Here is a 27944-nt window from a genome sequence, read left to right as displayed (position 1 = left end):
TTGCCTGGAGAAGCCAGCGGCCTGGGAAAAGGTGTAGGGGGATTCCACTGAGTACTGGGGTCTAAGGCAGCAGGGGGTACCACAGCCCCTCTGATGGTGGGGCTCCGCCGGGCCAAACGGCAGGCAGAGGCGGGGTCAGGGCCAAGAAAGTCACCCATCCCTAAGGGGCGAGGCACCTGGTGCAGGCGGACAGCATCGGAGGACCCGTCCCCATCCGAATGCGGAGACACACAGGGGTGACATGAAGGTGGTCTGTTGCTGTCCTGAGCCCAAGACCAGGGGTTCCTTCGGCTCCCCCGATCCCGCAGCATCTCACCTCCATGCCCCTGGGAACCAGGGCCAGGCTGGCCCGAGGAGGGTCCGTCCACTGGCGGGGGCACGCCGGCAGGACCCACGCCTCCGAGCTGGCAAGCAGACAGCGCCCGCGGCTCTGCTCCCGCAAGGGCCGGCCCCTGCCTCCCCGGAGCCCGCCGGGGCGGGAGTGGAAGCCGGATCCCGCTCTTTCGTTTTCGTTTCCCGGAAGGATAGAGATTACCGGAGCGCCCTTGTGAGCCTGCTCGCCCGGGAACCCGAGGCCACCCGGCGCTTCTCTTCTCGAAAGAGATTTCCTCCTAGGCCACCTTCCAGTTTTGGGAGTCGAGTTAGGGGTTGGAGGAAGGAGGCCCAGCAGCCGCAGCCGGCGGAGCGCTCACGACGGACAGCCGGTGGCTCCCTCACCTCTCCACCTGTGATGCAGGTAAGAGCCCAGCGGCTGGGCTGAAGCCCGCAGTGCGCAGTGCGCGAACTGAGCCTCCTGCCCCCCATCCCTTCTCCATTACCTCAATCAAGTTCCATACTCATTTTGTCAGAACTTTTTCCTGGCTGGAATCTCGCTTTCCAACACATAACCAAACTTCACCCTCCATCCCTCTCTCGCCGGCCCTCTCTCCTCCTAACTCACCTCCAGCCCTTCTGTGTTATGTACTGCTCCTCCACACCTTCTTCTCACCCCCTCCATCAACCAGTTGTGATGTCCCAGGAGGTTCCTGCACAAACCAGACCCTCACAGCTGGCAAACGCGACCGCGGAGGCCTCCCCCCACCCCCCTCACTCCTTAGCAGTCCCTCCGCCTTTGCCGCCTTTGCCGTATTTCCCCAGCAGCCTCAGAACCGCCCCAGAGCTGGGCTCCCTCTTCTTCCCACCTCCAAGGCCTTTCTCCACCTCCTCTCTCCATGATCAAGTTTCAGATACATATCCATATTTTATCAGACCTTTCCCTGGCCTTCCTGCTGAGGCCCAGACCCCTCTCAGTAGCTCCCTGGCTGGCATTTCCCAGGCAGTTAAAACCCCGGAATTGGCTGGTATTAGAATGCTTGGAAGAGGGCTGAAGAGTCCACGAGGAGCTTCCTGTGAGTATCAGGCCCTAGACCCTAGACCCTTCTCCAGCCTGGCAAGCCCTCCCTCCCTTGGAGGCTGGATTACCTGGGAAACAGCACCCATGGGAGCAGGGGGGCTGGGTCCCAGCCAGAAATGCCCTCAGAGCTACCCCAAAAGTTGTCAAATCCTCCTCTGCAGGCTTCTGGAGTTTGCTGTGTGGCTCCAAATCCCCAGTCTTTCACTGCAGGTTGCCCTCCTCAGACACCAAGAGATGAAGGTAATGCTCTTGAAGATCCTAGATCGGGAAAATGACTTGCTGGGACTGGTTTCACTTTTGCTTTTCACAGGGTGGCACCTGTGACTGGGCATAAGTCCCAAGGATCCTCCTGTTTCTACAAAATCCTGTCACTTTTGTCATGCCCTCATCCTAACAGATGAACCGAATACCTCTGGGGCGAAGCTGGTTGTAAAATTGTAAAGATATAGGCTTCCCTTGGTGGGACCTTGGGATTTAGAAATTTATCCTTCCCTTTTCTCTCTTGAAAACAGCATTTACTTGGTTGCTTGTTTATTTCTGACTTCAGATCTTTTTATCCTGGCCCCTCAGGTCCCCTGTGTCCTCTCACCAAGGTCCCAGAGAGCATCCCTAGGCTCTTAGATTTTCAGCGTACAATCAGATCTTGGCAGGGGAGCCTTCTGGTGGGGTTCGGCACATTCGTGAAAAACTTGAATCAGAAAGGTGAAATTGATCAAGTGCCCACTGCGTACAAGATGTCGAAGGAACCAAGCTGAAGACATACACGGTTCCTGCCTTTAAGGCAGATGCAGAGATGGTTGCTCTTTCCATTGGAAAAAAAAAAAAAAATCTTAATACATGTAAGGATGGCTGAGCCTTCACCAAGAAGGCTCTTCTTTGACTGCCCTGGCTTTTCTACTTTCTAGGAGGGAGAGTTGGCCAGTTTTTCTGTGAGCCCTGAGGCAGCCACACCACCCCCAGGCACCCAGGCCAAATGTGAAGCTGGAATGGACTTGCTGGGTGAAGGGGGAATCTGCAAGCTGCCAGGAAGACTCCGTGAGTAGAGGGGAGGAGAAAGGCTGATGTTTTTATATTTTTTATTGAAAAAAATTTTTTAAATGTTTATTCATTTTTGAGAGACAGAGAGACAAGATGCAAGCCAGGGAGGGGCAGAGAGAGAGAGGGAGAGAGAATCTAAAGCAGGCTCCAGGCTGCTGAGCTATCGGCACAGAGACTGACGTGGGGCTTGAACCCATAAGCTGTGAGATCCTGACCTGAGCCAAAGTCAGATGCTTAACCAGTTGAGCCACCCGGGAGCCCCAGAGGCTGATGTTTTTAAAGGACATAAATGTGACACATGGACTTCTTACCCAAGAGAATACCTTCCCTCCATTTGCTATTTCTTTCCTGGGTTTTCTGTAACTTTTCCTTGGTGAGGAAGTCAGAGGAGGTCAATGTGAATTCTCACTGCGGTGAGGCAGCTGCCATGGTCAAGGGTGAAGACGAGAAGTCTCCTCATTAGTAAGATGAGGGTTGGGATCAAATGAGCTATGGGGTCTCTTCCAGCCTAAAGACAAAGGATTGGGGATGTTGCCAATGAGGAAGCCAGATGAGGTGAAACAGTGAACCATAGTTGTATGTATGTAGAACTCTCTTTTAAATGATTGTGCTTCATTTTTACTGTTCCTAAAGTAGCATATGCTTATTGTCAAAAATTGGGAAATGGCAGGGAAGCAGAAGAATATGTAAAACAATCAAACCCACCCAAGGAGAGCCATGGGAGACATATTGGCCATATCTTTTTATTTCATTTTCCCGAGGAAACTCCTAACCATAGAACAGGCTGTAGATTGTTTCAGTTGCCAGAGCTGAGGGGTGGAGAAGCGAAGTGACATGCTCCAGAGCACATGGGCTCTCCATGCTAAGGCCAACCCTTGGTCCTGCTGATAATCCTCTAAGAGATTTTTAAATGTACTTCCTAAGCCAAGGGAATCATAAGATAGGCAGCAAGCTGACTGCCAGTAGGAGGTCTTAATCTGGGGTGGGGGGAGGCGGTTCTTGGGGCGGCTGTGGGCGGGTACATCTGACTGGGATTGTGAAGCATCCAGGCCACTTCTTGCTCGGCTCATCCAGGGGCTGGAACACTGCTTAACTGATTTCATACCCTTCTGATTTCCTGGCCACAACCTACTTTTTGAGCTGCTGACAGGACTGAGCAGCGGGCATGACTTCACAGGCCTTGGGGGGACCTGGCTGCCTTTGCTGGAAACAGTGTGGCATTCTCTTAGCGAGGAATGCAGCCTGTGGGAAGACGGGGACTCATGGATACGAGAGAACCACAGAACATGGATGCCCTCACGCCTCAGAGCAGCAGTGGAGGGAAGCGGGAGTGTGCTGTGGGGACAGGGACAAGGGGCTCTGTGAGGAACCTCTCTTGTTTTGTCTTGTCCGAGTGCAAGCCCTGACCGGTAGGTAGCTTGGAGCTCAGGGCTGTTCCAAGGAGATGTTTGGCAACAGTTACATAGAGGGTAGGATTTGGGTTCTGTTCACAACCCAAACCGTGGTGATGAGGAAAAATGGGACTTTGGGGACAGAGCTGAAGACCCTGAGTGTTGCTGTGAAGAAGGACCTTTGATGACATCTCATGGCAGCTGAGGACACCAAGCCTCAGTGGTGGTTGGGGGGGCTTATTTGCAGGTCCCACGAGGCCCTCTATCATCCCCCGTTACCTCCCCAATATTCAAAGTCCACTCTCCTAACTGGCACACCAAGTCCTAGAAGATCAACACTGCAGAGACCTGAGGTGTCCCTCAGGTAATTCACTTGCATTCCAAATAAGGAAATTGGGGGCCAGAAAGTTGTGTTCTGCCCAAAGTCAAGTAACCTTCAGTTACCTCCCTCTTTTGGGGTGCCTAGCTCAGAGTTACTGGGTAAGAGGATATAAGAGGAGTGGGGCTTTAGAAAATGTAGTCATCACCTTGGCAAATACAACGACACCAGACTTTTCATTTTTTGAGGCCCGTTTCGGTGGGGCCGCTCTGAGTCGGTCACCAGGTGTTCCTGCACGTTTCTAGTGACAAGAATTTCCTCTTCTCTTCAGCCAGCCTGTTCCCTGGTTACTCAACTCAGGGTGCCGATTTAGACCTCCTGGGGTACTAGTCCTACTGCCTCCGGCTACATTTCTCCAGAAACAGGCCCTGAAGTACTTCCCCACAGAGGAGCGAAGGACATCCAATTTATTTATTTTTTATTTGATTTGATGTTTATTTATTTTTGAGAGAGAATAAGAGTGCGTGTGTGTGCGAGTTGGGGAGGGGCAGAGAGAGGGGGACAGAGGATCTGAAGGAGGCTCTGGGCTGTCAGCACAGAGCCTGATGAGGGCCTCGAACTCGTGAACTGTGAGATCATGACCCGAGCCGAAGTCGGACGCTTCACCGGCTGAGCCATCCAGGTGCTCCTGAAATCCAACTTAAATGTAAATTGTACGGGGGCTCACTACCAGTGGGGACCTGTGGGGGACAGTGAGAGCACACCCTGAGCTATCCCAGCCCGGGGGGAAGGAAGCTGGGTTTTCATTCACTTGCCTCCCATCCGTGATGCGGTGAGGCTGCTTCCACTGACTCCACTGCAAACTGAAAAGACCCCCTTTTGGGAAGGAGCTAGCAAACCCAGCCGGCTTGGCTCGGCTTCATCCCCACCTTCCCTTTCCAAGTTGCCCTTTGCGCTGGCTAAGTCAGGCGCAGAGTCAGGTGCTGACATTCGACATCTGGCGGCCATCAGAGAGTAGAGGTGAGAGCCAAGGGCCATGGGCAGGGCACCAGCAGCGTCCTCTGTACTTCTTAGATTTCATGACTCATATTTACTTCTGAAAGTATTCAGGCAACAAGTCCTGGCCTTTGGTAAATATCTAGCAGTCTTCCAAGACTGGGAGCGCTAAATGACTCATTTTCCTGTCAACAGCGTCCCAGATGAGCGAACTGCTGACCCCCCCCCCCCCCCCCCGCCCCGTGAGGGGTTGACCTTTCAGATGGCTGTGGTGATGTCATGCCCCTTTCTTACATTTCTGGAAATTGAGTTTCCGTCTCTGGGCATCTCTCTGACATTTATCCCCCGTCACCCACCCCCCTTCCCTCCTCCACCTCCAGCTCCTCTTCTCATCAGCAGGGTGATTTGCCTCAGCAGGAAGGTGAACGAACAAAACAAATCTTGCTTAGCTTTGTGAGTGGGTGCCAAGTGGCACACACAAGTTCCCTGCAGAGCTTACGTTTCCGTGTTTGTTTGCCCGACAAAGATGTGCGGTAGAGCAGGGCAGAGTCCACTCTGGGGGTGACTGTCCTGTCTAGTGACAGGAAGGGGGCTGAGACGGAGGGGCTGGATCCCCCAGGCTCTGCACGCACAAAAGGAGACTCACAGTGAGGCTTCCCTCTGCGGAAGTGGAGAGTGAAAGGGGATTCATACCTTCCCTCCCCCAGGCTGCATCCGTGAGGGTCTCCCCAAGGTCAGGGGTGAGTCGGGAGCCGTGAAGGCAGTACAGGCCCTGGGACCACTTGCGGGAGCCGGGCTGAGGTCCCAGGGAGCCGGGCTGAGGTCCCAGGGAGGGTCTTGGGGGCGGTGATGCAGCCTCTAGGGACAGCTCGGGGGATTTTGGGGAGGCAGTTTTGAGATGGTCACCAGCACAGCCGCGTTTGAGGACAGAGAAACTGAGACTCTGTGCAGCTAGCGGCCAGATGAGGCCTCATGCCTCAGACTCTCAGTTCCTGGTCCTGAGCTGCCACATTTTCCTGGAGCTGATTCTCTGGGGAAAAAAAAAAAAAAAAAAAAAAAAAAAATCTCTGTGAACTTCCCACGGTTGAATGCAGAAGAATTGAGATCTCTGCGTTTAGAAATTGACTTTCAAAGCTCCTAGTTGTGAACAAGCCACGGGCGGAGACCATAGAGCGCCACGTCTGATTTTCAGACGTCGAGGGCAGAGGGAGGACACGTTTCTGCAACGCCCTCGCAGCATACAACACGGGAGAAGGTCCCTTGGGGTATTCCGACAGGTGTTCATGCTGCTGCTCAAGTTCATAGCCTTCACTTATAGAGAGTCCCCAGGCACTTATGTTAATGTGTACAATTCTTTTTTTTTTTAATTAATTTATTTATTTTGAGAGAGACAGAGAGTGTCAGTGGGGGAGGGGCAGAGAGAGGGGGAGAGAATCCCAAGCAGGCTCCGCACTGTCAGCATGGAGCCTGATGCAGGGCTCCAATCCATGGCCACGGGGTCATGACCTGGGTCGAGATCAAGAGCGGGATGCTCAACTTGCAGAGCCACCCAGGCGCCCCAACAGTCAATTCTAACAGAGTGGCTTCTTGCCATCCTAGACCAGGGCATCTCGAATTTTCGTGTGCACGTGAGTCTCCTGGGAGCGTTATAGAAATGCAGATTCTGATTCGGTAGGTTTGGGGTGAGCCTCTAGTAAAAGCTATGCCTCTAGTAAACTCTTGGGTGACACCACTGCTCCCGGAAATACATTCAAGGGCCACGTTTTATACAGCTGTGTCCTAACAGTGCTTTCCCAAGTGTTTGGTCAGGGCAGACAGCCCCTCCTCTGCTGTCCTGCCTGCCCCTTCGTTGCGGTGTATTCAATAAACTTCTATCTTCTTAAAACAAAAAACGAAGCATTTGGCCAGGACGAAGGAGTAAAATCAGTTTAGTGGGTCAAAATAAGCATTTTTAAAAAAATGAAATAGAACAGGGCGCCTGGGTGGCTCAGTCAGTTGAGTGTCCGACTTTGGCTCGGGTCATGATCTCACGGTTCGTGGGTTCGAGCCCTGTATCGGGTTTGCCCCTGTCAGCGAAGAGCCTGCTTCACATCCTTTGTCCCCCTATCTCTCTGCCCCTCCCCTACTCATGCTCTCTCTCTCAAAAATAAATTTTAAAAAATTAAAAAAAAATTTTTTTAATGAAATAGAACATTTCACAGTACATCATAAATAGTAAAGGTAGCTGTGATCTCATGAATACTTTGTTTTGGCTCGTTATAAGTACATGCTTGTGTGGGTCATGATGTAAAATGCATTTTTTTTTTTTTTTTTTTTTTTACTGCGGGTTGCAATTAGAATGGTCTGAGGAACTGCCCTAGATCAAGGCAAGAGAAGCAGTAAGTTAGGTGGAAGCCGGAGCCAAGGGAGAGGCGGGGTGGGGTGGAGTGGGGAGGCTGGAGACTAGAAGTGGGTGTTTGGGAAGCTTTGAGTATTGACAGTGATGTTGTCACCTGCCAGTGAAAGGGAATATGGCAAACAACAAACGGATGGGAGATTCCCAAAGCCAGCAATTTCGGGACAAAGAGCCTCCTGCTCCCTAAAGTCGGGGCCTGGGCTAGACCATGTGCATCTCTGTGCAGACTGAAAAGACCCGTCCTCTGGGAAGAAGCCAAGCCAAACCCAGCCAGGGCATGGGTTGGCTTCTCCCACACCCTCCCATTCCTTCTCTCTAGTGGTGCCTTTGTGTAGGACACCACACAACCGTATGCGCGGGCCCTGCCCCACGGCCTGGTGACCATAAAACTGAATGTGGTTACCAAGAAAAGCAATATCAGCCAGGACGACCAGGATAGACAATAGGGTGATGGATTTGAGGGGACTCCGGACAGACAGTGACACTCAGTAAACCACGGAAAATGGCGATTGCTAAACTGCAGTCATTGTGGCAGAGAAACCAGCTAGTCCCTCTATTTCCAGGCGGGCTCCACCAATGAGGATGCTGATAATCATAATGAATACTATCTGCTGAGTATTTACTCTGGACCAGGCATTATGGCGGGCATATCATACGCACTGATTGAATACACTTAAATAGGACTGGAGGGTGGCTTCTTTTATTATTCCTACCTTACAGATGTGAACACTGGGCTTGGAATTGGGGGAATTACCTTCTCCATAGTCACCCCCCAGGAAACTGGTGGGGCTGGGATTCAAACCCAGGTACCTCCAAACCTGCGGCTGTCACTTAGGCTGAGCAAAAGCCTCCAATGTGGGATGATGACAGCTCCCATTTTTAGAGGACTGGCCAAGCACTTTACCGTCTCCCACGTTCCTCCTGGAACCCTGCCAGGGAGGTAGAAGCCAACTTGGTAGTTCTGATTTGATTGTTAAAGGTAGGCCCAGCTCTGTTGTTCTGGAAGTCACTCTGTCTAGCAGACTGTGGGGGTGTGGTGAGGAGAGTACCCGGGAAATAGCTTTGATCGGGGGGGAGGGGCAGCTTGAGGCGGCTCTTGAAACAAGGACAGAGGAGTGTTGACTTGCTGGGGTGGAGAGTTGAGAGCCATGTCAGTTTCTTTTTTTTTCTTTTCTTTTCTTCTGTTTTGTTTTGTTTTGTTTTCTTTTTTCTTTTCTTTCTTTCTCTTTCTTTCTTTCTTTCTTTCTTTCTTTCTTTCTTTCTTTTCTTCCTTCCTTCCTTCCTTCCTTCCTTCCTTCCTTCCTTCCTTCCTTCCTTCCTGTTTTTAAGTTAATTTAAAAAAGAGAGAGAAAGCACAAGTGGGGGAGGAACAGAGAGAGACGGAGAGAGAGAGAATCCCAAGCAGGCTCCACACTGTTAGTGCAGAACCAGATGCGGGGCTCGAACTCACAAACCGTGAGATCATGATCTGAGCCAAAATCAAGAGTCAGACGCTTAACTGACGGAGTCACCCAGCCGCTCCGCCACGTCAGTTTCTTGAGCAAAAGAGTGAAAGGGGTTTTGTGGGAAGAGAGACCTTGTTGGGGTGGCACTGGGGGGCCAGAGAGGGGTAGATCAGGATGCCTGGAAGTCTTTCAGTGCACTCATGTAGGCCATTTATATTTATTGAGCATCGACTATGTCCCGGGCATTGCTGTAGGTGCTGGAGAGAGCAGTGACTGAGACTGGCAAAGTCTGTGGTCAAGGAGTTGACATTCTAGCGGGGGCTGCAGTGACGACATAAGGAAGCTGGAAGCTCAGTGATAAGGGCAGTGGAGGGAGATGCAGCCCAGGATGGGGAGGGGGGCCTTCAAGTCCCACCCTGTTCTGGGTGTGCATGGGAGACAGTGCTAACTCTTTAGGGAGATACTCAAACCCCCCAATGGTGTCTTGGATACACAGCCCCTCCGGCTTCCCCTGCTAGGGTCTCTGTCCAGATCTGTCCCAGAAGCTTAGAACTAGCCAAGCTGGAAATCCCCAGGGAGCCAGTGGCTGGGGCAGGGAGAGGAAAGCGATATCAGGCTGGAGTCTTGAGAGGCAAAGATGGTTGGTGTGAGGAACTGAAAATACGGTGGGTCACAGCCAAGAGAGGGAGAAGCATGGGCTGCTCTGGGGTGAAGCCCCTGGGTGTGGTTGTACCAGTAAGGGGAGACTCAGTTGGGCTCATCCCAGTAACCAGGTCAGGAAGACGTCTTGGAGGAGGGGGGGCGGTGGGCACCTTAGATCACACTGGCCAGCAATTGCTGAGCTCTGAGGTGTGCTGGGCCCTGTGCCAAGCACTTTACCCGTGTCACCCCAGCTAACAGCAAGAGCTCCGCTCACCTTGGAAAGTGCATACGACCTGCCAGGCCCTGGTCTTCAAATTGATTATCTCGTAGAATCCTGTGACAGCCCCACGTCGCTAGTACTGTATTTGTCACCCTTGATTTGCAGGTGAAGAAATGGAAACACGGTCATTTAGCCAGCTTCCAGCTGGCCTGGCACCAGCTTCGATCCTTATTGTTGCATGGTTTTCCTTTTCCTTTTTTTTTTTTTTTTTTTTAGGCATACTTTACATACAGTCATGTGTACAAATCTTGAGTGTACAAATGCTTATGCATGTATACACTTGAGCAGCCACCACTGAGATCAGGAGCTAGAGCATTTCCAGTGCCCCAGGAAGGTGCCTTGCGCCTCTCCCCAGGCCACTCCCCTCCAAAGGGCGACCACTATTCTGTCTTCTCTCCCTAGACTAGCGTCTATTCTTGATTGTGTTTTTACATCTGGCTTCTTTCCTTCACCGTAGTATCTGTGAGCTTTAATCCACGTGTCACATGTAGCAGCCCCTTGTGCTCTGTTTTATGGTCGAGCAGCATTCCATTGTCCGCAAACATCACGATTTGATCGTCCGTCCTCTGCCTGATGTTTCCAGTTCTTTTCTACTATGACTAGAGCCACTGGACATTCGCATACACGTCTTCCGGAGGGCGTATTCCCACCACGGCTCTTAGGTCTTCACTCAGGGGTGAGTTGCTGGATTGTACAGATGTAGCCTGGGCTCCTAACCCCTACGCCACCCTGCCCCTCAAACAGCACAGTAGCCCAGTGGGGCAGTGTTTTATCTCATTTCACAGAGGGGGAAATTGAGGCTAAGCGAGTCTGAGCAGCTTGTAGGTGACTTGGCTAGCAAGGGGCCGAGCTGGGACCCAGATCCTGGGGTTGGAGATTTAGCCCAGAGCTGGGTGGCTCATCCGAGCTTGGAACTTGGTCCTTCCCTGGGGTCTCGAGTCCTATTGGAAAGCCTTTTGACCTGGGGATTCTTTGAAGACATAAGGAACAGGAAGGTCCCTTTTCTGTATTTATTGGACCTGAGAAGCTGGCAGTAAAGGGATGAAAGGTGAGGGTAGGAGTGAGCAAGAGGTAGTGAAAGAAAAACCAAATCCCACTGCAGGGTGATGACAGGCTTCATTTTCAAGTGCTACTGTGGGACCTCAGAGTCCCTCGGGGACAGCATGGGAAGTCCCCCGCCCATGTCTCTGGACCTGGTAGCAGGACCATACCTGTGGTTGATACTGTCTGCCAAGTTCACGATGTCCCCGCCTTCGTGCAGTGTTAGTGTTTCCATGGAGGCAGGACAGCGAGAGGGGTGTGGGATCCATCCCAGCCCTCTGGCCACACACGGGACAACGCACCCTTCTGACTCAGGATCATAGTTTTGAATTTTCAGGTCGACAGCCTCCAAGATCATGGAATAGGCAATCCCACAAGAAAAATGCAATGGCCAGTTGGCCCCCAGAGCCCCAGAAGCCCTGGCTGGCTCATAGGCCTGCCCCTGGCACTCCTGAATCTCACTGTCGGGTGGCCTCCAGCTTTCACACCACGCAGCTTTTGTGTCTCGGTCACTTCTGCAGCCACTGGACTGACCTCCCTTGGAGGCTCCTCATTTCTATTTCCATCAGCCAGGCATTCCGTTCCCTGCATTCCTGCCAGCTGTGGGTGCTATCGTTCAAATGATATCTCACTCTTCTCTGATTGTGCCTGTCGGGGACCAGTGAGGTGTCACGTCCTGCCACATGAGTATTAGTGGATTTGTTCTACTGCAGAAGTTCTCAATTGGCAGTGGTTTTGCCCCTCTCCCTTGGGGACATGTGGCAATGTCTGCAGACATTTTTGGTTGTCACTCTTGTTGGGCAGTGTGTGTGTGTGTGTGTGTGTGTGTGTGTGTGTGTGTTTGCTGCTGACATCTAGTGGGCAGGGGGCCAGGGATGCTGGGAAGCATTCCACAAAGCTCAGCACAGCCTCCACAGGGAGGAATTATCAGGTACAAAGTGTCAGTAGTGCTGAGGCTGAGAAATCCTGCTCCACCGTGAATTGCTGGTAAGATTTTTTTGTCTTAAAAAAAAATCAGTGTAGAGATGCTCTTCCTCTGTGATAGACATTAGCCCTTTTAAAAAAATATTTATTTATTTAAATGTTTGTTTATTTTTGAGAGGGGGGGAGAGACAGAGCATGAGCGGGGGAGGGGCAGACACACACACACACACACACACACACACACACAGAATCCGAAGCAGGCTCCAGGCTCTGAGCCGTCAGCACACAGCACAGAGGCCGAAGCGGGCTTGAACCCACAAACTGCGAGATCATGACCTGGGTGGAAGTTGGACGCTTAACCGACTGAGTCACCCAGGCATCCCAGCCCCCCCCTTTTTTTTTTAATGTTTATTTATTTTTGAGAGAGAGAGGGAGAGTGAGAGAGTGAGAGCAGGGGAACGGCAGAGAGAGAGGGAGACAGAATCTGAGGCAGGCTTCAGGCGCTGAGCTGTCAGCACAGAGCCTGACGAGGGGCTCAAACACGTGAACCTTGAGATCATGACCTGAGCTGAAGTCAGATGCTTAACCAACTGAGCCACCCAGGCGCCCTGACATTAGCCCTTTATCTGTTATCTGCATTGTAAATATTTCTCTTTATTCTGTCCTCTTTTAATTTCGTTTATGGTGTCTTTTACCACACACACAACTTACGTAATCAAATGTATCTTTCACTTGTTACAGCCTCTGAATTTCCTGTCGTGGTTGAGGGCTCACCTACCCATGTTTAATGCATATGGGTTTCCTATTTACACCTAAAAAAAAAGACTTTAGGGGTACCTGGGTGGCTCAGTTGGTAAAGTGTCCGACTTCGGCTCAGGTCATGATCTCACGGTTTGTGGGTTTGTGGGTTCGAGCCCCACGTTGGGCTCTGTACTGACAGCTCAGAGCCTGGAGCCTGCTTTAGATCTGTGTCTCTCTCTTTCTCTCTGCCCCTCCCCTGCTCACTCTCTCTTTTTCTCTCTTTTGAAAATAAATAAAACATTAAGAAATTTTTTTCTAAATAAAAACAAAAGGACTTTATTTTTAAGGGGTGCCTGGGTGGCTCATTCAGTTGAATGTCTAACTCTTGGTTTTGGCTCAGGTCATGATCTCAGGGTTCGTGTGTTTGAGCCCCGCATTGGGCTCTGAACTGCCAGTGCGGAGCCTGCTTGGAATTTTCTCTCTCCCTCTCTCTCTGCCCCTCCCCTGCTCCCATTCTCTCTCCCAATATAAATAAACTTTTTTTAAAAAAGTAAAAGATTTTATTTGAAACATTAAAAAATTTTTTTTTTAATGTTTATTTATTTTTGAGACAGAGAGAGACAGAGCACGAACGGGGGAGGGTCAGAGAGAGGGAGACACAGAATCTGAAACAGGCTCCAGGCTCTGAGCTGTCAGCACAGAGCCCGATGCGGGGCTCGAACTCATGGACCGCGAGATCATGACCTGAGCCGAAGTCGGACGCTCAACTGACTGAGCCACCCAGGCACCCCTTGAAACAATTTTTAATGTTTTTCCATTTTTGAGAGAGAGACACAGAGAGACAGAGTGTGAGCAGGGGAGGGGCAGCTAGAGGAAGACACAGAATCGGAAGCAGGCTCCAGGCTCCGAGCTGTCAGCAGAGAGCCCGGCAAGGGGCTCAAACCCACAAACCACGAGATCATGACCTGAGCCGAAGTCGGATGCTCAACCGACTGAGCCACCCAGGCACCCCTAAAAGATTTCATTTTTAAGTAACCTCACACCCCATGTGGGGCTCGAGCATACAACCCCGAGATCAAGAGTCACATGCTCCATTGGCTGAGCCAGCCGGGCACCCCCTATTTCCACTTCTATTCAGGTTTCTATCGTTGTATTCATTAGGTCTTAATCCACCTGGAACTGCTTTCGATAAATGGTGACAGGTGAAGATCCAAATATATTTTTACCAGGTGGCAAACCAGTCATGGTTTTACCCTGTCTTAACCTTTCCCACTGAATTAAAATCCCATCTCTATCATGTATTAAATTTACACACACACGCACGCGCGCGCGCGTGTGCACGCGTGCAAATATACACACATCTCCTGGCTCCTTCTGTCCCAATGCTACTTGCCAGTCTTAGGTAACAGCATCAGATCTTGATGGTGCTGCATACCGCAAAGGTCAGTTGCCACTTCTTTTTTTTTTTTTTTAATTTTTTTTTCTCAACGTTTATTTATTTTGGGGACAGAGAGAGACAGAGCATGAACAGGGGAGGGGCAGAGAGAGAGGGAGACACAGAATGGGAAACAGGCTCCAGGCTCCGAGCCATCAGCCCAGAGCCCGACGCGGGGCTCGAACTCCCGGACCGCGAGATCGTGACCTGGCTGAAGTCGGACGCTTAACCGACTGCGCCACCCAGGCGCCCCGTCAGTTGCCACTTCTATTCTTTTTTTTCCCCTTAAATTTTTACTCAATTTCAGATATTTCTTCTTTATTATTCCTTCTCAGGTCCCAAAATAAAGTAAGGGGAGCCTCTCCTTCCACTCAAGCCGGGCTGTGTTGCCCTGCTTTCTGCGTTTGTAGCCTGGAGCCCCGTCCCTCTGTGCAGCTGAGCAGGAATGGTCCTTAGTCACTGGTTGCCTCGCTCCTGCCAGCCTCCCCCTGGGCCATGTCCCCAGCCGTGGCACAGTGCCTGGCACATGGCCAGTGCTCATTAGATATTGGCTGAATCGATGATCAAGCAGATGCACGTTTTCTTTTTTGGTAAACGGGAAAACTGGTCTTCTCTCTTGCGCTAATTTGGGACCAAGGCAGTCACAGGTTGGTTTAGTCTTTGGACAGTTACCTCCTCCGTCTCAGTTTGCCTACCTGGCACACCAGCCCTGATGAGCTGGGCGCCTTCCGCTGTCACGTGGCCAGGGTCCTGACAGGGCCGAAAAGCTCTCGGGAGGACAAGAACCACACAAAGTGCAGCACCAGGCTGCCATCACAGTGGGCACAAGGCTGGGGGGCTCCAATACGTTTAGGGGCCCACAAAAATGTTCTGACTGCTTTTAAAATCAAGAGAGGGGCACCTGGGTGGCTTAGTCGGTTAAGCTTCCAACTTTGGCTCAGGTCATGATCGCATGGTTCATGAGTTCAAGCCCCACATCACGCCGTGTGCTGACAGCTCAGAGCCTGGAGCCCGCTTCGGTTTCTGTGTCTCCCTCCCTCTCTGCCACCCCTCTCCTGCTCGTACTTTGTCTCTCTCTCTCTCTCTCTGTCAAAAATAAATAAACATTAAAAAAATTTAAAAAATAAAATGAAATCAAGAGAAAAAATATGAACTTTTAGGCAGAAGAAAACGTTTTAATATATCACGATGCACTCGCCTTTATGCAATGCAGTCATAAAATATAATTTTAAATATTTTTTAGTGGAGGAAGGGGCCTAGGAAGGCAAGAGTCCCAAGGGTCCAGGAAGCCGTAATGTGGCCTTGTTAAACACAACCCAGATTAGTGGGGTAAATATTTGGCATTGGTTGCCTCATAGACCCAGGCGGAGTAGAAGCATAGGAAGGAATCAAATAAAGCAACTGCTTGTCTGGGTATTTCCAGAGAGAAGAACACACACGCTGAAATGGGTGTAGGAGACTTTCTTGTCCGCTGGGCGGTTCCCTGAGCAAGCCCAGACCTGAGCTGGCTCATTAGAGCTGAAGGGTGCGGCAGCCAGACAGACCTGGATTCTGGGCCCGGCCGTACCTTGTGCTACCTGTGTCACCCGAGGCTAGTCACTTAACCTCTGGGAGTCTCAACTTCCTCATTGGGAAAACAGTAACAGCAACACGCGTTCTTTGTAGGACCGTTTGATCATACATGCAATCGGTCAACATCTGTTTAGGGAGCACTTCCTACGGTCCAGGCACCGTCCTGGGTGCTGAATACATACAACAACGTGCCCCAGCACACCCCGCCCAGTGCCTGGCACATAATAGTTCCTTAGTAAACATTTGCTGAGTTAATAGTTGGAAAGCGGGCTGGGCTGGTAGGAGGAGCCACCAAAAACAAAATAGGCAAACACAGGGCACCTGGGTAGCTCAGTCGGTTAAGCGTCTGACTCCTGACTCCAGCTCAGGTCACGATCTCACCGTTTGTAAGTTCGAGACCCATATAGGGCTCTGTGCTGACAGCACGGGGCCTGCTTGGGATTCTCTGTCTCCTCTCTCTCTGCCCCTCCCCCTGCTCATGCTCTCTCGCGCACGCTCTCAAAAATAAAGAAACTAAAAAAATAAAAAAAAAAAATAACTGAACACAAACATAAGGCATAGATAATGACAAACCTAAACATGTACGTCAAATGTAATGACAAGGAGAGTAAGGTGCCAGGAAGGAAAAGAACAGGACGTGGTGACAAAGTGGGGGGCAGGACAGAAGAGCATCTGCTCAGGTGTAGCGTTCAGGGTGGGCTTCTCGGAGGAGGTGACACTCCTGAAGAGCAAGCATGAGCGATTATTGAGGGGAGAGCCCTTGCCCCCACCCTGTGCCCTTTCCCAGTCCCTGTCCTCACGGTGGTTGCAGGCATCCAGCCGGCACTCTGGAGCAGGGAGGACGTGCTGCACTGGCTGCGTTGGGCCGAGCAGGAGTACTCTCTGCAGCGCACGGGGGAGCACGGCTTCGAGATGAACGGCCGAGCCCTCTGCATCCTCACCAAGGATGACTTCCGGCTTCGTGCACCTGGTTCAGGTCAGGGAAACTCGCTGGCTTCCCTCTAAAACGTGCTGACAGAGACCCACGTAGGCCCAGGGGGGGATGATGGACGCACTGGTTGGAGGAGCTTGCTCACCTCCCAGCATGGCAGATGTCCCCTTTTCCGTAAATGTTTCCCGGGGGGGGGGGGGCCCTCGCTAGAGCGGGCCTGCAGGAAGCTGTTTGGCTGTTGTTTGCAGAGTCCCCAGTGTCCTGTCCTGCTGTCGCTTCCCCTCCCCTTCCCCGTGGCTCTCATCTCCCCTACCCATTTCCATCCTGCCACCTCTCATCTCGTCTGCGTGAAGCTGTGACTGACGCCGGCCCTCCCCTGAGAGGCAGGTGACTGACCTGCCCCCTGCCCCCACCCCCAGGTGACGTCCTGTATGAGCTGCTTCAGTACATCAAGACCCAGCGGCAAGCCCTGGTGTGTGGGCCCTTTTTCGGAGGGGCCTTCAGGCAGAAGATGCCCCCTCAGCGCTGCCCCTGCCTCCTGGAAGGTGAGGGAGGCTCTTCTCGGAGCTCTGGGACCTCCCCTCAGTCGGCCTCTTTGGGAGGGCAGGCCTTCCTCCAGGCAAAGGAATGGAAGAGGCAGCTGTGTGGGCCAAGCCCCCGCTTCCCTCTGCCCTGCCTCCTCAACCCTCACCTCTGGCCCCTGTGAGCCTCCTGGCAGCCCTCCAGGCTGCAGCCTCCCATCTCCTCAGTTCTCTGCTCTCCTGTCTAGCGAAGTGTTGTTTTCTGGTGTCCCTATTTCCTCTCCTCCTGATCTCCCTGTGGAAATTGCTCTTGTCAGGGACTCTAGAGACCTGAACGTGGGGATGTCCGCGTCCAATGTTGGTCCTTATTCACTGTCACCTCTCATGACCGCCCCGCAGACTCTTCCCTTGGCTTCCAGAACACCCCACGGTCACTCCTTCTCAGCCTCTTGGCTTCTCATTTTCTCCCCTACTTCTAAATGTTGGGGTAGCCCCAGACTCAGGGGGTCTCTCCTCTATCTGCACTCAGACCTAGGTAATTTCATGTAGTATCGGGTGTTTATACCATCTGGTACTGATGATTCCTACAGATACCCGGACCTCTGTGAATTCCAGACGTTTGCACCCCACACTTCCCCTGGAATGTCTAATGGACATCTCAACCCTAAAAGCTCCTAAAGCAAACACCTGATTCTTGTCCCTCCCCCCAACCCTGCTCCTCTCCTGGGCTTCCTTGTCTCAGCAAACCGCAGCTTCATGCTTCCAATTGCTCTGGCCAAAACGTTGGATGTCACTTTTGATTGTTTTCTCTCTTTCCTGCCCAAATCACAGAATCCCAACCATCAACAAGTCCTGTTGACTCGACCTTCAAAATCTATCCAGGGGTGCCTGGGTGGCTCAGTTGGTTGAGTGTCCAACTTTGGCTTAGAGCATGGTCTCGTGGTTTGTGAGCTTGAGCCCCGCATCGGGCCGTCTGCTGTCAGTGCGGAGCCGTCCTCAGATCCTTTGTCCCCACTACCCGCCCCCCCCCCGCCCCTCCCCTGCTCTCTCTCTCTCAAAAATAAATAAACTTAAAAACATCTATCCAGAACCAAGCCATTTCCCACACCTCCACTGCTGTCCGTGGCCCAGCCTCTATCACCTCTAGAGAACCTCCTCACTGGTCTCCTTGCTCTGCTCTTGACCTCCTATGATCTATTCGCAATAGAGCAGCCAGAGAGATTCATAAGGCAGATCGTGTCGCTTCTCTGCTCAAAATCTTCCAATGGCTCCCATCACACTCAGAGTCAAAGCCACAGTCTTTACAATGACCTCCTGCCCTCTGCTGTCCTCTCCCGCCCCTCTCCCTTTTGCTCTTGCTGCTTCAGCCACTCTGGCCTCCATGTTCATGGAACAAACCAGAGACACTCCTGCCTCAGGGCCTTTGCATTCGCTGCTCTCTCTGCCTGGCATTCTCTCCTCTTGATACCCACATAGCTCACTCCTCTACTTTCTTCAGATGTCTGTTAGATGTTAACACGTCAGTGAGGCCTTCCCTTACCATCACGTAGCTCTCTATCTTTCCTGGGATTCCCTATCTGCCTTAGAGTGCTTTATTCCTGCGCCCCGCCCCCCACCCCATTGTATACTCTTCCTATTTTCTTCTTTATTTCAACCATCTCCCTCCCTTTCCAATCTCCCACTCCCCCACTGCTAGAATATAAGCTCCATGAGGGCAGGGGCTTGTTTTGAGTTCAGTGATATGTCCCCAAGACTTTTAGAACAATGCCTGGCTCACAGAAGGTTCTCAGTAAATATTTGTTGGGTGGATGGAGAGGACAAAGGACTGAGATACAAGGCACCTGGATTCTGGATGTGGCTCTGTCACCCCTTGGCTTTGCAAACAACTTTACAGATGAGGGAACAGGTTTGAGAGATTATGTCACTTGCCTGCTGGGAGCTGGGGTTAGCACTGGGCTGTCTGGCCCTCCCCCATGTCCTCCGTTGCCTCCCTGACCTTCCAGCTGGGAACTGGACGGACGAAAAGCATTAGGAGTGCTGCCCCACGGGGATCCCAGGCATGCATGGAGGGGCTGGGGGAGGCCCTGGGCCCGCAGAATCAACGGTGCTCATCTGCTTGCAGAGGGGACTGGGCGACCTCAATTGGCCCCCCGAACGGGTCTCCTGCAGCAGCCACCACACCTGGGGTTTGCCAGCTCCTTGAGCCACCTGGCCAGGTGGCCCCTTGGCAGGGAGGACTCCCTCAACGTATCTCACTGTTCAGAGCTCAGCTGCAGGGCTGAGGGAGCCTGCTCCTCCCCCATGATGCCGGAGGCTCCCATTGATGGCAGGATCGCTGGTGAGTAGGAGGCTTGTGTGCCCCTGGCCAGGAGGGAGGAGGCCAAGTCCCAGGGGGTTATGAGTGAGAGGGAGGAGGGTTGTTTCGAGCTGGGTGATGAGAGGGTCTGTGCTGGGCTATTGGAGTGTGGGGTGACTGTCCTGTGTACTGGCCATAATCTAGCCACAGCAGTCAGGGCTCCCCAGGATTGCCAAGCCCACCCTGTCTCCAGTTCAGCCAGTCCTAGTCAGACAGTGAGCTTGGCACGGGTGAGTATTCCGCTCCTTTATTCTTTTGTTTTTGTTTTTAAAAATCTGTTTTTTTTTAATTTTCTATATATTTTATTTTAGTTTTTGGTTAGATATTCAGTGAAATTTCTTTTTTTCTTCTTAATTTAAATCCATGTTAGATAACATATAGTGTCATGATGATTTCAGGAGTAGAATTTAGTGATTCATCACTTACAGAGAACACCCAGTGCCCCTCCCAAATGCCCTCCCTAATGCTCATCACCCATTTAGCCCATCCCCCACCCAACACCCCTCCAGCTACCCTCAGTTTGTTCTCCGTATTTGAGAGTCTCTTACGGTTTGCCTCCCTCTCTGTTTTTATCTTATTTTTGCTTCCCTTCCCCTATGCTCATCCGTTGAGTTTCTTAAATTCCATAGATGAGTGAACTCATATAATATTTATGTTTCTCTGACTTATTTCGCTTAGCATAATACAGTCTAGTTCCACGCACATTGCTACAGATGGCAAGATTTCATTCTTTTTGATTGCTGAGTAATACTCCATTGTATATATACACCACATCTTCTTTTTTTTTTATTTTATTTAAAAAAAAATTTTTTTTTCAACGTTTATTTATTTTTGGGACAGAGAGAGACAGAGCATGAACGGGGGAGGGGCAGAGAGAGAGGGAGACACAGAATTGGAAACAGGCTCCAGGCTCTGAGCCATCAGCCCAGAGCCCGACGCGGGGCTCGAACTCACGGACCGCGAGATCGTGACCTGGCTGAAGCCGGAGGCTTAACCGACTGTGCCACCCAGGCGCCCCTTCTTTTTTTTTTTTTTAATGCTTTTATTTTATTTTTGAGACAGAGAGAGACAGAGCATGAGCAGGGGAGGGGCAGAGAGAGAGGGAGACACAGAATCTGAAACAGGCTCCAGGCTCTGAGCCGTCAGCACAGAGCCTGACGCGGGGCTCGAACTCACGGACCGTAAGATCGTGACCTGAGCCGAAGTCGGAAGCCCAACCGACCGAGCCACCCAGGCGCCCCTACACCACATCTTCTTTATCCGTTCATCACTTGATGGACATTTGGGCTCCTTCCATAATTTGGTTATTGTTGAAAGTGCTGCTATAAACATTGGGGTATACGTGCCCCTATGCCTCAGCACTCCTGTAGCCTTTGGATAAATTCCTGGTGGTGCTATTGCTGGGTCACAGGTTAGTTCTATTTTTAATTTTTTGAGGAGCCTCCATAACTGTTTTCCAGAGTGACTGCACCAGTTTGCACTCCCACCAGCAGTGCAAAACGTGTTCCTCTCCTTTAGACGACGTGGGGCTCAAACTCACAAACCTCGAGATCATGACCCGGGCCAAGGTCGAACATTCAACTGACTAAGCCACCCTGGCTATTTATTTATTTATTTATTTATTCATCTATCTATAAATGGTTGGGTGCTTCCTATGTGCCACGTGCGATTCTGAGGCTTGTATTTAATCCCACGTTGGCTTTTTGAGGCTGGTCTTATTAGTCCCATTTTACAGGTAAGGAAAATGAGGCACAGAGAGGTTCAGGGACTCCCCCACGATCGATCACACAGCAATAAGTGGCAGAGCTGGGACGTGAACCCAGGCGGTCTGGCTCCTTCTACATTCATCGTTAAAGGGTTGACTAACAGGCTGCCAGACAGACTGACAGATAAACGGGCTGCCTTTCCAAAGGTGTGTTGGTTAGCCATGGCAGAGTAACTCCATTTATTCTAAGACACCACAGAGGGGGCAGGAGCCTGGCTTCTGGATCAAAAACAACTGGGGATCACTGAGACACAAGTATTTGATCTTTTACAGAACAGTGCTTAACATTCTTTGAGCACTTACTCTGTACCAGGCACCGTGCTAAGGAGTTTGGGATATATTATGTTACTTAATTGTCATATCATCCCCTACAAGTAAACTGTGGCTCGGAAGAGGTTAGGGAACCTGCCTGAAATGACCCAGCCAGGTGGCCCAGGTAGGGGGACTTAAGCTTTTGTTCCCAGGCTCCCTCTGCCGCTTGCTCTCCACGATGGCATGTTTGATTTTCCCAGGCCTCTCACCAGGGTGCTTGACAGGATGGGTTTAACAGTTAGACTCCTTGGTCTGCCTGCCGCTGAGGAGCTCCGTGCCCGGGACATGTCCAACCCCTCTCTGAGCCCAATTCTTTATGTCTTCCTGGGGATAAAGGTAGCCATTTCCTAGAGTTAAGGCGAATCAAAGAGACAATAAGCCCCCACAAGTGGCTGTTTCTTTTTTTTTTTTTTTAATTTTTTTTTTCAACGTTTATTTATTTTTGGGACAGAGAGAGACAGAGCATGAACGGGGGAGGGGCAGAGAGAGAGGGAGACACAGAATCAGAAACAGGCTCCAGGCTCTGAGCCATCAGCCCAGAGCCCGACGCGGGGCTCGAACTCACGGACCGCGAGATCGTGACCTGGCTGAAGTCGGACGCTTAACCGACTGCGCCACCCAGGCGCCCCACAAGTGGCTGTTTCTGGTAGTATTGTCGTCTTGACCATCCTGCCGCATGGCTGGGCCCGGGCCTTATGAGCCCCAAAGCACCTTACTAATTAATGCCTGTCCTCACAGCTCCAGGAGAGTGCCCTGTCCCTACCCTCTGTGCTCTATTGCAGATTGCCGGCTGCTGTGGGATTATGTGTACCAGCTGCTCTCTGACACCAGGTACGAGCCCTACATCAGGTGGGAAGACAAGAACGCCAAGATCTTCAGAGTTGTGGATCCAAACGGGCTTGCCAGACTCTGGGGAAACCACAAGGTAAACCTCAGCCACCAGGTGGGATGACCTCCACACATCCAGAAGAGGACAGGGTAGGGGGTCAGAGTGGACCCATCAGCACTAAGGGATGGTCCTCAATGGACGGGGGCTTCACCAGCAGCTCCAGATGTGTCGGGATGGTTTTATTTTAGGAGAGACTGAGGGACAGGAAGTTACTTCTTGAGGATGGGGAAGTTCAGGGATCTTGCCTTCTACTTGTTTAGCACTTGAGACCTTTTTAATTTTGTTTAATGTTTATTTACTTTTGAGACAGAGACAGAGACAGAGTGTGAGCTGGGGAGGGGCAGAGAGAGAGGGAGACACAGAATCTGAAGCAGGCTCCGGGCTCTGAGCTGTCAGCACAGAGCCCGAGGCGGGGCTTGAACCCACAGGCCACTAGATCATGACCTGAGCTGAAGTCAGACGCTTAACCGACTGAACCACCCAGGCGCCCCATGAGACTTTCAAAGCATGTTTCCATGAGTGGTGCCACGTCTGCTGCGGGGCGGCTGGGCCAGATGAGGAAACTGGTTTCCGGGGGGCAGCTGGGGTAGAAATCCCGGTCTCAGGCCCTGCGGGAGCATCAGGCGTCAGGGCTGGAAAGGCCTGGGAACCCCTGGGGCCAGCATTCCCGGTGTGAGGGACGCCTATACCTAAAAAGGGCACCTGCCAGACGACTTTAGGTGGTTGGCTCCAAATTCTAATAATTAAGTATTTATTTTAGTAAGAAGGAAGATGAAAAGTTTTAACTACGATGTCAGTTTCTTGATTGACACTGGTGATATAAAGCAAGTGTCCTTGTCTATAAATAAAGTCATTTAACTAAAAAAGGAGCCTTAAAAAAAAAACTATTAGCAATAATGGTGATCTACAGGAGATGGCATTTCTTAAAATGGCATAGCGTTTGATTGCTAGGCGCTGCTCTGAGAGCTTTCCCCGTAGTAACTCATTTAATTCCCAGGTGACGTCATGAGGTAGGCGTCAGAGGGCAAATGGAGGCACAGAGCAGTTTTTCCCAGAGTTTGCAGGCAGTGGATGGCAGAGCGGGGGCTGAACACAGAGAGTGTGGCTCAATGCTCCCCTCTTGTTGCCTCTCAGTGGTCTGGGGGCTGGAAGGATGCAATGGACTAAAGTTTGGGCGTGCTTACCTGGTCCAATCCCCAAATAGTACCGGGAGGGAAACTGAGGCCCAGAGAGCAACAATTCCATTCCATGAACGTGTACTACCTGCCAAGCATTGTGCTAAGTGCTCTATGGATTAGCTAATTTAATCCTCAAACAAACCTGTGGGATGGATGTTCTTATCCTCATTTTATAGCCGGGGAAACAGATGCAGAGAGGTAAAGAAACTTACCCGAGGTCACGCAGCTGCTTTATGTTGACCCCAAAACCCAGCCTCTTTGCCCTTCCTCTGCACTGCCCACCCCTCAGAGAGAGAAGAAGGAAATACCTTGGCTAAAGTCACGCAGCTTGTGGGGAGCTATTCTTACTATATGCCCCTTACCGAGCCGGCCGTCGTCATTTCCAACTAGATATATACTTATTTGTTACTACTTGTGACATTGGCTATTTAAAAGCAATGTGTGAGTCACTCCTGCCCCATGGTTTCCAGCCCCGTATTTGTCCTCCGACCTTCCCCTGCCTTTCTCCTCCCAAACTCAAGAGAACTCTTGTAACCCCTCACAGAACCCTGGGCTGAGGGGCTTAAGAAACCATCCAGTTCGACCTGCTCCTTTCCAGGTGTGGAAACCAAGTCCTGGAAGGAGCAAGGTAGGGAGCGGAGGGTGACGTGGGACTGCTTTGCCTTCTAGAACCGGGTGAACATGACCTACGAGAAGATGTCACGTGCCCTGCGACACTACTATAAGCTGAACATCATCAAGAAAGAGCCTGGGCAGAAGCTCCTGTTCAGGTGAATAGCCTAGGGGCCGAGGTGAAAAGGGGAAACAGGGCTGGGCTTGGGCGGGCTGGAAACTCTCTGCGGCTAGGGCAAGGGCTGATTTGCTCCTGGGGCCCAAATTCCAGATTTCTGAAGACGCCCAGGAAGGTCGTCCAGGACAGGGAGCAACCAGAGAGCCCGGAGCAGGGCAGGTTGGATTTCAACGAGGAGATGCTGCAAGTCTCTCCCTGAGGGGCAGGTGGATTCTGGGTACCAACCGAGTCTCCCGGGAAGGCACCTGGCCGCACGGTGGCCTCCTCCTCCCTCCCAGGGCAGCAGGGATCCCCAGCAGGTTTTGCACTCAAGGGATCACAGCTGTTGTCTCTGACCTCAAAGCTGCCTGGGCACCTGGGAGGCTGGGAACTGGAAAGCCTCACATTCAGGACATGGTCGGGGGGCATCATTCTTTGGTAGGGCAGCCCTGGGGCTCAGTGGAGGGCAGGGAGTGATCCCTCTCTCTGCCCTACCCCTTGCTGCCTGCCCAGCTTGGGAGTGAGAGCATCCAGCCCAATTCCTTCAACTTACAGAAGAAGGAAGCGGAGATCCCTTACTGGACCTCAGTTTCCTCATCTGTGAAAGGGACGAGCTCATGACAACCTGACCTCAGGGGGCTGATCCTGGCTGGGAAAAAGGAGTATTGTTTTGTCAGTCTTAGTAATAATAATGGTAACTGACATTTAAGTGTTTACTATGTGCCAGGCCTTGTGCTAAGGGTCCTTCCTATAATTTATGTCATTCAACTCACACTCCAAACCCCTGAAGTTTAAAGATGGGGAAATGGAGGCAGAGGTTTGCAGAGCTGGGATGTGTCTCCAAAACCCAGTGCTATTACTTGGTTGGTTGGCTGGTTTTAGTGACTCTGAATGTATTGGGCACTTCTCAAGCAAAGGCCGTGGCCCTACCTCTCTGCCCTCAGCGTCTCTGCTGAACAGTTCATTTCACTTGGCCCAACCTCCATTTCCCGAGTTTTCGGAACTTTGGTGCCTCTGTGACAGTGACCGAGTGAAGATCTCCACTCCCTCTCCACCTGTGGTTTCCTGTCGCCCGTTCCTGGACCTGCCGTGTGACCTTGGGCAAGTTGTTTCATTTCTCTGGAGCCTCAGGCTTCTCAGCCACAAAATGCAGAGGCTAGTCCTGCCCTGACCTCTCAGCATTGCAGGAAATCTTCCTAAGACAGCGTCTGTGACATGCCTAGTGGGCACCTGCTCTGTAAGGAGTACGGAATCCGTGTTAGCCAAGAGGACTCTGCAAACCCAGAGCTGCTCTAAAGCAGGGAAATGCCTCTGTGCTATGGGTTCAGCTTCTCTCTGCTCCATACCCCCCCCCCCTTCCCCCTGCCTCCAGACTGGCTGGAGCCTCCCGAGGGGGTCAGAACCTCTGCCCGGCGACCCGTCCAGTAAGGTTTGGGGGAGAAAGGGAAGGGAGTGTTTTCACTTCGCTGAAAACAGAACTTCTTATAGTCACATCTTCTTTCTTGGAAGGAGGAAACCACTCCTGCCTCTCGTCCCCAGCAGGCCAGGAAATCCCCCTTCTGGCTGAGCCTGAACTGGCTTTGAATCACTGTGCAGAAACTGATAAGGATTCTCAGACTTTGGCCCTCAGAACTGTGACCACTCTTGAGCGGGGCTTATGTCCTGGCTTAGTTCCCCGCACCCCCCCACCCCCCCCAGCCGGGGCCCTCGACAGTTCCACACCAGAGGAGGCCGGGCAAGTGGCCTTGTCCAAAAGGTTCAGTAAGAAAATCCTTGGCCGCTGTCATCTTCCTTCAGACTGTTCCATTTCCTTGACTTTGTTCCAGGATGAACCCATGCCCCATAGCTTTTCTCATCCTCTTTAACCCACAACTACACAACTGGGCTGGGAAAGACTGTCACAGTCAGCGTGTCCAGACTCCTTTTATTGATAAGGCAACTGAGGCCAGAGAGGGGGACTGACCTGCTCAAGGACACACAGCCCAGCTCAGCCTGCTGACTCCTAATGGGGTCTCATCGGTTACTTCTTCCAGGGAACCGTTGGCAATCGCCTGGGGATGTGTTTGTTAATGGTTGTTAACAGCTGCTTATCCCAGTGATTGTGTCTTCTTCACCCAGGGGGTGATGAATCTCACCCCAGTGCTGGGACCACTGGGGCCTGGGTTGGGCAGAAGTCTACCACCCCGGAGGAGCCCGGAGCCCTGGCCTCTCCACTCATTCCCGGGGAGGGGGATCTCCACCCTTTCCCCATCTCCCCAGGCGCTGGTCTGGAACATACACCTCGGGATTCATTCAGCCCTTCCCTCCACCAGCATCAATGGAGCACTTGCTGTGTACCTGGCGTCAGGGGAGGCTCTGGGTTTACAACCAGTTTTTACATAGTCGGATTCTTGAAAAGTGATGGGTCACTGGAACCATGTCAGAATGGGCTTCCTCACAAGTGATTTTACAGAGCAGGAAATATATGCTCATGATTTGAAAAAGTAGCCAGCCATGTCTGTCTTTTTCTTTTTCTTTTTTTGCCAGATACTATTAAAGTCAACAGTCGATAAACAATTTATTTCAAAAGTGCGTGTGTTAAGAGGTTCATTAATGAAATAAATGACACCAGTCACTCTCTCCGTCCGGTCAAACCACTTACCACACTAACCCAGGAGCACAGGCTCCATTGTTCTCCATCTTCTCTGCTATGTGGATTCTTGCCAACAGTCTTTTTCCCTCGCAAAGAAATTCCACACCCCCCTGGCTTTACTGAGGGATGATTGACATGTAACACGGTGTACGTTTGTGACGACATCTAGCGCTTCCTTCAACCCTGGTGACTCTGCCGCACTTCGGGCTCCTCGATGCCGGCGACCCATCATCTCTCGCGGAGGAGCCTAGTGGCGACGACCTTTCTTGGCTTCTTCCTCTGGTCCCTCCCCATGAGGTTAATCCACATTTTCTACCCAAGTGTTCTCTCTGAAGTTTTGTAGACATGAACAGAAAACACGTACGTTTCCAGAGTAAGGTCTTCATACCCCCAACTCTCCAGCATCTGGCGGTGAACGTGAAGGTGCTCCTGGCTCAGAAGGAGCCCGGTCCCCTCCTCTGTGCTGGCTTGGCCCCTCACTGGGACTTCTGGACTCAGCTGCCACAGGGATAGCTCCACGATTTAGGGGAAGAGTTTAAAAAGTATGTTGTTCTGGGGTCACGTGGGTGGCCCAGTCAGTTGAGCATCTGACTTCTGCCCAGGTCGTGATCTCGCAGTTCAGCCCCACGTGGGGCTCTCGGCTGTCAGCCTGTCAGTGCAGAGCCTGCTTCAGATCCTCTGTCCCCCTCTCTCCACTCCTCCCCTGTTTGCACCCTCCCTCCAAATAAATAAACATTAAAAAAAAAGTATGTTGTTTTGGGGCGCCTGGGTGCCTCGGTGGGTTAAGCGTCCGACCTCGGCTCAGATCATGATCTCGCAGTCCGTAGGTTCGAGCCCCGCGTCGGGTGCTGTGCTGACAGCTCGGAGGCTGGAGCCTGCTTCACATTCTGTGTCTCCCTCTTTCTCTGCCCCTCCTTGGCTCTCTCTCTCTCTCTCTCTCAAAAGTAAACATTAACAAAATTATATATATATATATAGA

The 27944-nt window shown here is 51.6% G+C and overlaps 1 protein-coding gene across 2 annotated transcripts; it reads left to right on the top strand.

The window, feature by feature from the left end:
• ETV7 (ETS variant transcription factor 7) lies at positions 1-26904 on the top strand. 2 transcript variants are annotated; one of them, XM_043592983.1, is made up of 8 exons: positions 1-736; positions 2299-2428; positions 16424-16588; positions 16963-17088; positions 19187-19402; positions 22280-22422; positions 24234-24334; positions 24448-26904. In XM_043592983.1, exons 1-8 carry the CDS (start codon positions 242-244, stop codon positions 24551-24553), a joined length of 1482 nt encoding a protein of 493 aa, XP_043448918.1. In that variant the 5' UTR covers positions 1-241; the 3' UTR covers positions 24554-26904. The 2 variants fall into 2 exon arrangements, with proteins under 2 accessions (XP_043448918.1, XP_043448919.1); XM_043592984.1 differs by lacking the exon at positions 1-736 and adding an exon at positions 1206-1633.
• Positions 26905-27944: the final 1040 nt, after the last annotated feature.

This window comes from Prionailurus bengalensis, chromosome B2 (assembly GCF_016509475.1).
Source record: "Prionailurus bengalensis isolate Pbe53 chromosome B2, Fcat_Pben_1.1_paternal_pri, whole genome shotgun sequence".
Lineage (NCBI taxonomy): Eukaryota > Metazoa > Chordata > Mammalia > Carnivora > Felidae > Prionailurus > Prionailurus bengalensis.
This window is presented reverse-complemented; position numbering and strand designations above follow the sequence as displayed.